Genomic DNA, 14,643 nt, shown 5'->3' with positions numbered 1-14,643 from the left:
CTTTCTTTTTGTTCCTGCATCGACTTTGCTCATTATTAAATGAATGCGGATGGCATTCGTAATTCGTTTGTCATACCCAATAGACAGCATCGAGTCATAAAGAGCTCTGACTGTGTCGATCAGGTTTCTCAAGGCTGTGGCTGATGGCTGGGACATTTTTGACAGATTGAAAAGTGTCGATATATTGTCGAAGAAAATCAGGCAATCATTATCGTTCACCCGCTTCAGGCTAGCGAGGGCCTTGGGATAATTGGCCGCAGTTACTTGAAATGCCCTGACTGTGCCTAAAGCGTCTCCATCTAGACACGATATTAAATGATTGAATTTTTTCAATATCGTGCAGAGTATCATCTTTGTCAACAAATGTTTCGAAAAGGCTTATAAAATTGTTGAATTCGGAGTGCTTTTCGCTGAATGTTGGAAGAGACACGCTCGGCAAGCGGCATTGGGGAGTGCGCCTTGCCGGTGGAGCGGATTCATCGACGCTCACACGCCTGCTCTTATTTAATTAGCAGAGACTTGGCCATTACTGCGGTCTCTTCTAATTCTTCACGGAACAAATCTTCTGGGACTCTCGCTTCTATTTGATTTTGGATTGTCGAAGCATTTTCTATGGATTTCTGGATTCAAAGATAATCGACCCTCTTCCAAATATTGTTGAGTTCGGGATATACTATATATTCGATTTTCTTGTTGCTCATTGTAATTTATTATTTAATTAAATTTAGTTTGGAATCGAAAGGCTGGATAATTAATTTTTATTCAAAAACCAAAAATAAAAATAAAAAATTTTTAATTTATTTTTATTATTTAAACAAAAATAAAAAAGTAAACGAGTGGTATATGCCGAATGACTGCACTGTAGGGGGTTTGTCGAATAATTTGAACGAAGTCGTTTAGTATGATATTAACTAATTGATTAGTTCCTTACGGAACTAATAAACCGCACACACAAATTGTAGAGGAGCACACGCTCAGCGCAAATACCGAAAACGAAGCGATAACACAACAACAACGCTTGCACTGCTCCAGCGACCGAAAACGAAACGGGCAATAGAGCGATCGCAAACACTGGCAGCGCTGCCGGGGTGAGAGTGCGTGGGTGTGTATGTATGTATTTAGCTGGCGGCTCACTCTTTGGTAGATGCTGACAATAGCGGAAAATGATGCACTGACCGATATTTAGGGGCAACGAATATATAAGCGGGATGCGCTGAAGCACGGGAAATTGCGCTAAGGCTGGGGAAAATGGCGGAAAAGCGCGCCAAATTTGGAAATTAAATTGCGCGCACAACTTTTTCCGCGATTTTCTTTGCACAATAGGTTAACTGGATGCACTATTTAAATTACTTTTTTCGACTACTACGACGAAATTGGGGGATTTATTTTGCACTTATTGGGTCTCGACGAATATTTAAGTTTTAAGGTCCAAGGCGATTCACTTTAATGCAATATTTATTACAGTATAAAATATATGGGTATATCAATATTTATGTATAATATTAGAATTAAAATTGTTAGTGCATGCGCAAATCAAATTTTTTGGTTAGAATGCTCACTATCTACCGATTTTTTCACACGAATGCAAAAAGTTGAAAGATTGGCCGAACACAATTTTACATCACGCCACAGAATAACTTTCAACTTTTTACACTCTTACCTGGCTGGCCGATTCTGTCTGATCAGCAACTTTCCTTTTCGGATCCATATGCTTGGCGTATGTAGGGTGCGAAAGATGAGAGGCAAGGCTTGGTAACGATCAAAAAATGTTCTCCAGTAGCATCAACGAAAAGGCTTCTTCAGCAGCAACAGCAATTCCACCGACGAAAATGATTGTTTATTGGCACTTTTTGCTTATGTATGTTAAGCCGACGCGGAGAATTGTTTTTGGTCTTTAATTGTTTGTCACGCACCGAAAATAATGCGAAAAAAAAAAATAATAACCCACGATCACGTCGGGGTCGCCATAAAAAAACAATATGAGTTTATATTGACGAAAACGGGAAACTTGTGATGCAGTGGTTTTTATTCTTTGCGAGGTTTTTTAGCGAACGAAAACGAACGTTGCGGCGATGCGCACGAAAAGGAGTTCAATTTTCCACTAACTCTTACATGCTAACCTAAAAGTACTGTGCGGGAGAGCGGCGGCCGAATTCGCCTGAGCGAGAAAGCTTTATAAATCCCCGATTCCCGCTTTACATTTACATTAGAGAGAAATCTGTAAAGAGATACTGTTGGCTGAAGCCAGTTTTTCGTTTTTTTTATTTTTTGAATTGTTAGAATAAGTTTCGTTGAAATTGAGTTTGATCGAGCGCACGCATTTCTTTTTCGTTTTCGTCGTTTTGCCAAAATAAATTTATTAATTAGCCACCCAAGTTTCGGTTTTTAATAATTAGAAAAACGCTTCTAAATTTTCATGGCGCCCCCGGGTGGACTAATTAATTAAATAAAAGGCAACAAATTTTTTTAAAAGTGACAGTGACACAAATAACATAAAAGTGCAAGTGATTTTTTCTTGTGTTTTTTTGTTATACAGAAAATTGCACAAAAATCCAATTTTGCTTGTGATATACAAAGTTGCCCGCGACGTGTGTTCAAAAGAAAAACATTTAAGCTCCAGCTATTAATTAATCGTGCCGGTCGCGAAATTAAATACCCTAATTCGACGTTCCTGCCACCGACGAGGGATGCCCTGCGATTGTTCAAGTTGCAAAAGGAAAGTGGCAGCAGGATTGAAAGATCCAAACGAAGAACCAAAGGTATTTGTGCGAAAAATTGAAAGCTGAGTTTTGACAAAAAACTAGAAATATTCGTTAATTGTCTAGTGCTGAAAAATTGCACCTCGCTTTCAATTCTTGGCACATATGTACAAAATAGTAGAGCTAGATTGCATGCAAAATTAAATTTAAACAATTTTAATAATTTCAAAGAGTACCAAAATATTAAAGCCATTATATATATATAAATACCTAATATATTTACAAGTGCTAAATTTATGTATACTATTTGAACCAATTTGGATGCAACTTTTGTTAAATTGTGTTAAATTATTGCAATCACTGTCGCCCCCCTTGTTTTTAATTATCGTTAAAACCTCGCAAGTTAATAGTTGGGAAGTTAATCTAAGCCGTTATACACAAATATATAAGCCCTTATATACAAGCAGCTGCAGCGGTAAACTTTTTTTCGTTTTCGCTTTCGCTTGGTCGCCGCTAGCAGCGTTGTTGTTGTTGTTGGGTTCTTGTCATTTGGGCGCGCTACAGGTTAACGGACCGTCAAGTGACGCGCTACCCCGCATTCGGTTGGGTATATTGGTTTTCGCCGTCGTTTGCACCCACTATTAATTTTGATACTTCGTGCCTCGATATTCAGTTTAAAAATTATTTTCGTTGTTTCTCGCCTCTAAATAATTATTTAATAATAATAATTATTTAATAATTTTTTTTCGAACAAATTTAATAATTTATAAATTATTATTTTTTTTGTGGTTTAATTCGAAAATTAATTTCATTTAAATTTTTCACACTTGGTCCTTTAATAATTTACTTAAATAAATTTGGTTTTTGATAATTTAATTCAAAAATGAGCCAAGAAAAGCCCAAAAGTAACCTGCTTGAAGACTTGAAAGCCAAGTTACAAAATCGAGTAAAAAGCATTCGCCGATTAAGTGATCGACTCGATTCTGGCGCGATCGCGATTAAAGAAGAAGAATTGAAATGTAGATTAGATACGTTAAACGCTGCAATTAATAAGGCAAATCTATTGCAAGAAGAGATAGAAGATATAGATGATGGCGATGAATTTAGAGATGAGTTGGAGGAGCTATCAATTGTTACCAAGGCAAAATTAATGTCGCTTTTGTCGGCCTTGAAGACAGCAAGCGATCCAAAAATTTCCGGATCAGCTTCTGTAGCCCCAACTCGAGCTCGACTTCCGAATTTGGCCTTGCCAAAGTTCAGCGGCAAATATTCGGAGTTTAAAAATTTCATCAGCCTTTTTGAAACTCTCGTTCATCAAGACGACAGCATTCCAGTTATCGAGAAATTTAACCACCTAATTTCGTGTCTCTCCGGTGAAGCCTTAGGGACTATTAAGGCTTATCAAGTCACCGCGAGCAATTATGAGAAGGCTATGGCCAGCCTTAAAAAAGTCTACGATAACGAATGCTTGATTTTTATGAATAATATCTCAACATTGTTCACTCTTCCAAAAATTACGCACCAATCAGCGTCTTCCTTAAGAAGCCTTATCGATACCGTTTCATCAATTTATGGATCGTTGTTATCGATAGGAGATGATACAAAAATATCCAATGCAATGTTGATTTATCTCGTCTTGAACAGAGTAGACCCAGTGACTAAACAAAAATGGAAAGAACAGCTTGATTATGAAACTTTGCCGCTTTGGTCCGATTGTGAGAAGATGTTGAATCGCCGATATCAGCATTTATCTGCTGAGGAAACATCAAAACCAAAGCAAGATAAATTAATTCCGAGCAAACATAATCGAAGCTCGTTTTCGTGTTCTTCGACCAACACTAAGTCCGTGCAAAGTTGTAGCTATTGCAATGCTGGAGACCATGTCCTAGCGAACTGCAGTCCGTTTGGTCGGCTGTCAGTAATGCAAAGGTTCGATTTTGTTAAATCTGCGTCTTTGTGCATAAATTGTCTGCGAAAGGGTCATACGGTTTCCAAATGCAAGAGTAGTAAATGTCGAGTTTGTGGTCGCTCGCATCACGTTTTACTGCACAGGTATACCGTCTCCGAGAATAGTTTAGCGTTGCCACCACCCCAAGAGAGTTTGTCTCCCTCTAAAAGTCAGGATCAGCCTTCCACGTCACATGTTATGCATGCGACATCATTGGACAGGGTGATTTTGGCCACGTCGATCGTTAGTGTCCGCACGAAAAGCGGTGAATACATTTTGGCTCGAGCCCTTCTTGACTCTGGGTCTCAAGCCAATTTCGTTACAGAAGACCTTGCTCGCCGCTTACAGATCCGTAAAGAGGAATCGTGTATCAACTTACTTGGTATTGGCGAATCCAATTCTCAAGTTAAGAAAAAGGTACACACAGTGGTGAAGTCGCGAATAAATGGTAGTGAATTTTCGTTCGATTTTTGGATTTTGAAATCGATATCCGGATATCATCCGGACCAGTCTGTGAATATCAGTGACTGGAAAATTCCTACGAACGTACCATTAGCAGACCCCTATTTCTACAAGCCACAAAGAATAGATATGTTGATAGGAGCAGAATCATTTTTCGAGCTTTTAGCTGTTGGTCAAATTAAGCAAGGTTCTGACTATCCAACTCTTCAAAAGACCCTACTTGGATGGGTTGTTTCAGGCAGATACAAGGCGTCTGCCCCAAGAGATGTTGTGAATAGTTATAGTTGTAGTGAAGAGCTGTTAGTATCGATTGATAGCACACTACAAAAGTTTTGGTCACTGGAAGAAATGCCATCTATAAAGAAAATTCTATCACCTGAGCATAAGTTGTGTGAAGAACACTATAGAAAGACCACTCAGGTTTTGCCATCAGGTCGGTTTGAAGTAAGATTGCCGTTTAAATCTGATCCCACTGGATTGGGCAACTCATTCGATTTTGCAAAAAGGAGATTTCTGTCGCTCGAAAGAAGGTTGTCGCGAGATCCTGAATTAAAGAAAATGTATCTCGAATTCATGGAAGAATACCTCGCGTTAGGTCATATGTCTCCTACAGATAATAGAGTTCCTTTGACTCCACATTATGTTATTCCGCATCAGTGTGTCCTTAGGCCCCAGAGTACGTCTACTAAGTTGCGTGTCGTGTTTGACGCCTCTTGCAAAACGTCATCTCAGGTGTCCCTAAATGATATCTTGATGGTAGGCCCAACTATCCAAGATGAGTTATACTCCACACTGCTCCGCTTCCGGCTGCACAGGTTTGCTCTGACAGCCGATGTTAAAAAAATGTATCGCCAAGTAATGGTAAATGAAGCGGATAGGCCGTTTCAACTCATAGTGTGGAGAAGAGACCCCTCAGAATCCTTGAGATTATACCAGCTCAACACCGTAACATATGGAACTGGTCCAGCTCCATATCTAGCGATTCGGTGTTTAAAAAGGTTGAGTGAATCTGCCAAACTTTCATTCCCTAGAGCTGCTGAAGTGATTGGATCCGACTTTTACGTCGATGATATGCTAACTGGTGCTGCATGCGTCGAGGAGCTCAGATCTATTAGGTCTGAAGTGTCTCAGGTTCTTCAAACCGCCGGGTTTGAATTGACAAAGTGGTTTTCGAACTCACCTGAGGTCACCGCATCTGAGAGCACAGTTAAATCCATACCAATCTCGGATTCAGAGTCGACGAAGGCGTTAGGCATATCGTGGTTGCCTAACGAAGATTCTTTCAAGTTTGAAATTGACAATTCCGTCATGGGTCTCAGAGCGACAAAGCGGAACATACTATCGGTGACATCGAAGCTGTTCGACCCCCTCGGCTTGCTTAGTCCTATCGTAATCAGAGGAAAAATCCTATTGCAGGAACTCTGGCTGAACAAGTTGGATTGGGATGAGTCGATTCCTGTGCATTTGGAAACTGCGTGGAATAAATTGAAAAATACATTGTCTCGTTTGGAAGAGATATCAATTCCGCGGTATGTGCACACCGATCCGATGTCACCGGTTCAATTGCATGCCTTTGCCGACGCATCCATGAGAGCTTATGGAGCTTGCGTCTATATTCGTAGCAAAACTGCAGAAGGTATTAAACTGTCATTACTGACTTCAAAATCTAAAGTAGCGCCGCTCAAGACTAAAACGCTCCCAAGGCTTGAGTTATGTGCCGCTCACCTTCTCGCAGATCTCTGTCACAGAATCAAACCCCTATTAAAGGTCCCTATCGAACGGATAGTCTATTGGTCAGACTCGGAAGTTACGTTGCATTGGATTCGATCCCATCCGTCTTCTTTGTCGATATTCGTCTCGAATAGGGTAGCGGAGATTCAGGAGTGGTCAGGAGAAGCTACGTGGCGGCATGTCCCAACTAACCAGAACCCAGCAGATATTGTATCAAGAGGTTGTGACATAGAGGAAATTAGCGATTCAATCTGGTTTACTGGACCATCCTTTTTGAAGAATGGAGAAGAGACCTGGCCCAAAAATTCACATTTCGTTCTTGATGAAAAGGTCCTAATTGAAGAATCAAGGAAGACTGTGGTAACGATGGCCGCCACGGTACGGAAGTCGGAACTGGTAGATGTCATCGAGGGATTTTCGTCACACCTCAAGCTGCTTAGAGTGTTCGGTTACATGTTCCGCTTTATAAGGAAATGCAGAGACAAGAGTATAGTTTTTGAAAAAACTCTGTCTCCGAATGAGTACAACGAAGCCTTTTTAAAAATTGTCGAGACCATCCAGAAACACGAGTATCACGAAGTTCTAGAAAAAGTTCGGAAGAACTCCAGAGTTGGCCCAAGTCTTCAACGATTGAACCCATTCATTCATGAAGACTCAGGCACTTGGTGTAATTTTTCGTTGTTGCGAGTTGGGGGGCGATTAGCAAATGCTCCTATAACGTACGATGCCAAGTTTCCCCTGCTGTTGACAAAATGCTCCCAATTTGTGCAGAGCTATGTCCGGCATTTGCATCTAACCAATTTTCATGTCGGGCCACGAGCACTTGTGAGTCTCCTTCGACAGCGTATTTGGATCGTAAACGCTCAGGAGGTCTGCAGTCAAATAGTTCGATCCTGTATTCGCTGCTTTAAATGCAAGCCTCGACTAATGACACAAATTATGGGAAATTTACCCGCAGATCGTCTCCGTGCTCTCCGCCCATTTAGTATCTGTGGCGTTGATTTTTGTGGCCCCGTCTATACGACATTGAAAATTCGTGGAAGGCCTCCTTATAAGTCCTACATAGCGCTTTTTGTGTGTTTTGCGTCCAAAGCGGTTCATTTAGAAATTGTGTCAGACTTAACCACTAACTCCTTCTTATTGGCTTTCCAAAGGTTCGTTGGGCGCCGAGGATGCCCTCGCACAGTCCACTGCGACAACGCGACGAACTTCGTCGGAGCGAGTCGCCACTTCCAGGGCCTTCGGGAGCGCATAGAGAAGGAGGCAGACGCCATTCGAGAATTCGCGTCAAGAAGCGGATGCGAGTTTGCATTCACACCGCCTCGGGCTCCGCACATGGGCGGGCTTTGGGAGGCAGGTGTGAAAACTGCAAAGCACCTACTCCTACGAGCGGTGGGCAGCGCGCTCCTAACCGCAGAAGAGCTGGAGACGGTGCTCGTCGGGATCGAGGCGGCGATGAACTCCCGGCCGCTAGGCGCGCTATCCAACGATCCCAGCGACGGAGAAGCGCTAACACCAGGGCACCTGCTGACAGGCGGGCCGCTATTCCCCATCCCAGCACTCCGGACCCCGGACCAGGCGGGTCTCAGTTGCTTGCGGCGATGGCAACTTGTCTCGTCAGCCAGGCAAATGTTCTGGCGGCGATGGTCCCTGGATTATGTGCTGGGCCTGCAAATTCGGGGCAAGTGGCACCAGGAGCAGCCCAACATCCAGGAAGGACAACTGGTCGTCGTCGCCGAGGACAACCTGCCGCCTCAACAATGGCTGATAGGGAGGATCATCGCCACTCACGCAGGAGAGGACGGCATGGTCAGGGTCGTCGAAGTGAGGACCAGCGGAGGAGGGATTTTTAAGCGGGCCATCCATAAATTGGCGCCGCTTCCAATATGTTGAAGCCGGACGGGCCTTCAACGGGGCCGGTGTTGGCTGAAGCCAGTTTTTCGTTTTTTTTATTTTTGAATTGTTAGAATAAGTTTCGTTGAAATTGAGTTTGATCGAGCGCACGCATTTCTTTTTCGTTTTCGTCGTTTTGCCAAAATAAATTTATTAATTAGCCACCCAAGTTTCGGTTTTTAATAATTAGAAAAACGCTTCTAAATTTTCAGATACTATGGAAAACAGTCTATTATACCCAGACTTTGGACCCAACATAACGGACTTCGGACCCGCGGAAAGAGGAGATACTGTGAACTAAAGGTACCTCTGCGGACTTTGACCCCGTTATAACGGTGAAGTTGAGGACTTTGAGCACTTTTTTATACTTTGGGCTTTGGACTGTCTGGAGGAAAATTACGGGACCAAGTCTGCGTATGAAAGGAGGACACACGCTCGCTAGAGGGACAGTCAAGTCGTGTAAGAGATCGCACCAACGCGAGTGGAAGCCCAAGTGAATACCAAGTGCCAAATTATCCAGATCAAAATCATCGAGTCAAAAAGCCCAGCGACGGTCACGTCCACATAAGCTGAAACTGCCTAGCTGAGATCCAGACGGTGCAAGGTAAAGTGTAGGGCGCGTCTACGAGTCTGAGCAACGACGAAGTTAGTAGAGTCATAGCAGTATATGTTGTGTGAAAGGTACTCGGTGTCGGTTCATAAGAGAGTGAGAACCTGCCGAGGGCCATGCCGACGTAGTCCAGACCAAACTCCGGGGTGGAGCGAATAGTGTTGACAACAAGCATCACTGCTTAGCCTCGCTAGGGAGGTTCTGCTTAGAGGTTCATTCGAGAAAGACCAGTAGCGAGTCAAGTACGCTACCGGTAACCAAAAGACTCGGTGAGGCAGAGGACGCGAGGTAGACGTGCCGCCGCAGGAGTCGACGCGGGAATTATCACCAGCGTCCACGAGGGCATTATCGTCGCCATACAGAGCATTTCACATTTAGTCAATTTCATAACGAGAGTCAATAAACCAAACTCCCTTTTGCTATAATCTAACCTATTCTGTGTATTTCCTGGTTTCGGGGTCACTCATTAATAAATTTTGTGGGACGAACAAACAAACTCAACTGAGCTAGCCACCCGTTTACGTAGCGAGCAAACAGAAAAAGCATTTCGTTAGATATGGTGCCCAAGCGTGATTCTTGGAACAAAGAAAAAACAGAGTTAGAAAGGGAAAGTCGTGGTTATTCAACCTTAAAAATAACGACTTCCCAGCCATCGCAAGTGCCCTAGATATAAAGCTATATAGCCTTGTCGAGGAGATGAGACGGACTCTGGCCGGCAGGGCAGGACTATGCCAAAGTCGCGAAACAGGTGAGGGAATGGAGCTTCCGGTACGATGGAAACGACAAGCCTCTAGAATTCCTCGTGTAAGTGGAATGGTCACCCATGACGTACTAGATAGACATTGACCAAATTCCGAGGGCGATGCCGGAACTCCTAAAGGGCAGAGCCCTGAAATGGTTCATTGCCAACAACAGAATCTGGGAGACCTGGGACGAATTCATCTACAGTTTCTTGCCCAGGGGATACATGGCCAAACTAGCAGATCAGGTCAGGTAGCGTAAGCAAGGCTATGGCGAAAGCTTCAGGGACTTTACGGCTGGGCATGTCCAAGGACGAGGTCTTGGAAAGGATTGGGGAGAACAGCACACCGGCACTACGGCTGTTTGTTCGCCCCTACGGGTGCCAGAACTTGGACGCCTGATGGCGTTGGCGGATGGATTTGAGGAGCTCGACCTGCAAAGGGAACAGTTTGAACAGCAGAAAGCCCAAAAGGGCCGATGTCATGCGCCGGCCATGAGGAGGGAACAGGCAGCAACATGCAGGCGCTGCCAGGAAGGACCCGAACGCATTCTGCTGGAATTACCGAAAAATCGGCGTCAAAAACGAAGAGTGCTGCGCAAGAGCGGGAAACGCCGAGTGTTGATTTCCGGCAAATAAATGCGAAGTCCATATAGGATGGGTATGCAAATTCTTCAGGAAAGAGCTACGGTACTTAGGGCATCGCATCACAGACCAAGGGATTGCAATTGATCCGAAGAAGATAGCGGCTATAGCGTTGCTAGAAGCTACAGATAATGTAAAGGAACTGAGGTAGAACCTCGGAGTGGCATCGTGGTATCGACGCTTCGTAACTGATTTCGCCACTCTAGTCCAACCACAATGCCCTACTCCGGAAAAAAGTGAAGTGGGAATGGACCGACGACCACCAGCAAGCCTTTGAAGAAGTCAGGGTCAGGCTGGTCGCCGAAGCAATCCTGGCGTGTCCCGACTTCACAAAAACATTCGACCTATAGACAGATGCCACAATTATGAGGGCTTGGCGCGATCCTCACCCAACACTCGGAACAAGACGAAAGGGCAATATCCTTTTCAAGTGACTTTTGGGATGGAGCGTAAAGGAATTACTCCGCAACAAAAAAAGAAATGCCCTACAAAAACCCGCAAAAATACCCGGACTAAATGATGGAGGGCAGAGCAAGAATCGGGGACGTGGTCGCGTGAAAGCTATGCATACCCGGCGTCTCTAGAAAAAGGATTATAGCAGAAAACCACTACACACCAATGGCCGGTCACTTGGGCAGCCGGAAAACGATTGCAAGGATGGCTGTGAAGTACCACTGGCTGGGCATGCACAGAAACTTCAGGGCCTATGTACGGAACTGCGAAAGTTGTATGAGGTATAAGCCGAACCAACAGCAGGCGGCTGGCAAGATGTTGAAGAAGATTCCCAAGGAGCCATGGGCGACAGTGTGCGCCGGTTTCGTCGGGCCACTGCCACGTTCAGAACTTGGGAATGCAATGCTTTTCGTGCTGGTGGACCGATTCTCTAAGTGGACCGTGATGGTGGCCATGCAGAAGGCGACCACCGCATCGCTGCAAAAGGCCATAAGGGAGAGAATCGTTTCAAGTTAAAATGGCAAAAATTGCCAGAGTTGCAACTGGCTTTAAATACCAGCGTGGTGGAATCCACCGGATACTCGCCAGCAATCATCACCCAGGTTGGAGAACACAGGCTTCCGAAGGCTCTGTACGACGAGCACACGATTGGGACCGGCAAGACGACACAAATACCAGCAGAGAACGCATAGAAATTAAGTGAAATCTTCGAGGTCGTCAGGCGGAATATGGAAAAGGCAGTGTAGGATCAGGCACGCCATAACAACCTGCGAAGGAGGCCATGGACCCCGAAGATTGGCGATAAAGTCTGTACAAAGGAACACCACCTGTCCAGAGCGGTGGATGGCTTCGCTGCAAAATTGGCCTCCAGATATGACGGGCCATACACCATCACGAAATTTATTTCCCCGGTCGTTTGCAACTTGAGGCACAGCCTGAGTGGCAAGGAAAACCGAATCATATTATTGAGCTAAAGCCGCCCGGAAATAATAGTAGTGACCGTCATACTGGAGGCACAGTGTGCCTGGCACACTGTACGTGCGTTACGTGACAAAGGGAGAGGACGGTACGGAGTTTCCAGTTATTGGTTCCAACGCACGTATAGTTGGAGGGTGAGCGCCACCAGAGCGCTTAGACGGCCGGACGCAACAGCAGCAGCAACTTCAACAGCAGCATCAGCGACTTTAGCAGCAGCAGCAGTAACTTTAGCATCAGCAGCAACAGCAGCAACAACAATAAGCGGGAGTATTCATTATATTGCAGACACAGTTTTACATTATCCGCGTACATAAGTACGCGGGAATGCGCAATGACCAATTGTAGATCATTAACAAACAGGGTAACATGTAATGATCCAAGGTTGCTTCCTTGTAGTATTCCAGTGATAACTCTGAGGAGACTACTTAGAGAATTTTTAAAAAGGGCTCATTGTGTCCGGCCCCTGAGATAACCATGTAAACATCACAAATATTCCACGCAGCAGACACAACAAAAAAATAAAACGGAATTTCTAACTTGGACAATAAATTTATTCACAACGGAATTTTTAACACTTGGACTGGACTACGCGGCTGGAGTTGTAGTCCAGGGAGTCCCTCCCAACCATTGAGTGCATCCCAGGATATGCCTCGGATACATATCCCAATTTTGTTTGGTGTATTGGGCTCGCATACTCAGACGAATTCATTTTTTTCAACTCGTTATAATTGCAAAAATCATTTCTCTTAATTTCTAACATTTAATTATCCTACCAACGGTACCGATGGACTCATTACATGGAACACATACATATATATCGGAGAATCAATTTTTTCAGAGTTTTGCATTTTAGCGAAGTGAGTCCCGATCGCGGCAAGAGTTCAAATCGAAGTGTCGCGCTGTTCAACTTCAACGCCTCTCCTTCCCCGAAATTATCGTATTCTCCTCTCTTGCGCAATCGGGCCACACTCGATGGTTATGCCGTTATTCCAAACGTCTTGCAACACCATCTCGCTAATATTGCACTCTCGCTCTCCAGAGAGAACGAGCACTTTGGATTCTAGGAATCTGTCACTTTCTGGAATTATAGAATCAACTTCTATGCCCGCCAAATAAGTCAACGGCTCTTAGAATTCAAATAATTCCTAGAACTGCGACACGGCCTTCCTGACAGGCACACGTCCTCGTGTATGATGTTTATAACCCAATAAGCATTACTACTTAAATGCTGTTCTTATTCATTAACAATAATTCCAACTTAGACTTTCAAAAACAACTCGTCCTCCTGACTCCCGCCAAGTATCCACACAGGATCATGGTGCAGCCACACATACATATGCTCCCGCCAAGCATCTACACAGGATCATGGTGCAGCTTCTCATATGCTCCCGCCAAGCATCCACACAGGATCTTGGTGCAGCCTCTGATATGCTCCCGCCAAGCATCCATACAGGATCTTGGTGCAGCTTTACATCCAACAATACTTGTTATTACAATTTGTCTTGTTCACTTCGGGTCTGACCATCTTCATCAATTGCGGATAGCGAACGGCCTTCTATAAGGTTAGTTGCGAAAAAGCGCAAGCTAATAAGCAACCCCGGACAAATAGCGGGTACACCGGAGTCGGTGTACTGATGAGACGTTTGTCTGGCCGTCTTCAAAAGTATAGCCTCACACACTCCTCTTCCCTCACGACTACCTATCAACTCCCCTCCCCACACAATCTCACTCCGGGCTAAAGTGTCATCCGACCCGTGCCGATAGTCAGCCTGGCTGGGGGCCCGGATTAACAAATAGCCCAGTCTCTCACGGAGGGTTCAGGCAAGTGGCGACCGCCTGTCCTAACTGCGCCTTACCCGGGTATGGCGGATCTCTGCCCGGGTGGACCATACTTTCTCCGCAACTCGTGGGATTCGATTATGAAGAAACATACGAACACCAAATTGCCGCAGGATATCCCTGCATCAAGTGCCGCAAGGCTCTTGGAAAACAGACTCCTTGACGGAGTGCGACCCCAGGTAGGACCAGCCCCGCCCAGGAGCGCAGCTTCCATCAGGAGTGCGTCACGGACGCAGAATGTGGGACAACCCCCACAACGATCGACTGTTCCAGTTCGGGAACGTGGGCTACCGGCAGGACCATCCCGGCCGGCTTGCCCACCCCCCGCGGCTGTACAGAAGACCAAGCCCGCCAATAAGGCAGATGTCCTTCCAGCCAGAGGACAACCAGGAGGCCTTGGCGACCCCAACAGAAAAGGCCTGTCGGGGTCCAAGGTCAAATGGTACCTCAGGTATCTTCAGCAGGGCATGACACCTGATGAAGCTTTGAAGAAGGCGAAGGAGCCACGACCAGTGGCACAAAATGTTGCCCCTGCCAGCAAGCGAGCAAATAGTACCCTCACCCCTCCGATGGACACCCCGAAAAGGTTCAAGTCAGAGGGCATCAAAGAGGCAGCGGCACCTCCCCCCCCGTCCCCCAAGGCCTG

The 14,643-nt window shown here is 45.1% G+C and overlaps 1 protein-coding gene across 1 annotated transcript; it reads left to right on the top strand.

Moving 5' to 3' along the window:
- The first annotated feature begins 2,582 nt into the window (after positions 1-2,582).
- LOC122320345 lies at positions 2,583-10,721 on the top strand. Its single transcript, XM_043208538.1, has 4 exons — positions 2,583-2,759; positions 7,995-8,456; positions 10,179-10,331; positions 10,413-10,721. The coding sequence occupies exons 1-4, from the start codon at positions 2,688-2,690 to the stop codon at positions 10,719-10,721; spliced, it is 996 nt and encodes a 331-aa protein (XP_043064473.1). The 5' UTR covers positions 2,583-2,687.
- The last annotated feature ends 3,922 nt before the right edge of the window (positions 10,722-14,643 follow it).

Source organism: Drosophila ficusphila, unplaced genomic scaffold, assembly GCF_018152265.1.
Source record: "Drosophila ficusphila isolate 14025-0441.05 unplaced genomic scaffold, ASM1815226v1 contig_470, whole genome shotgun sequence".
In the NCBI taxonomy this organism is placed as follows: domain Eukaryota; kingdom Metazoa; phylum Arthropoda; class Insecta; order Diptera; family Drosophilidae; genus Drosophila; species Drosophila ficusphila.
This window is presented reverse-complemented; position numbering and strand designations above follow the sequence as displayed.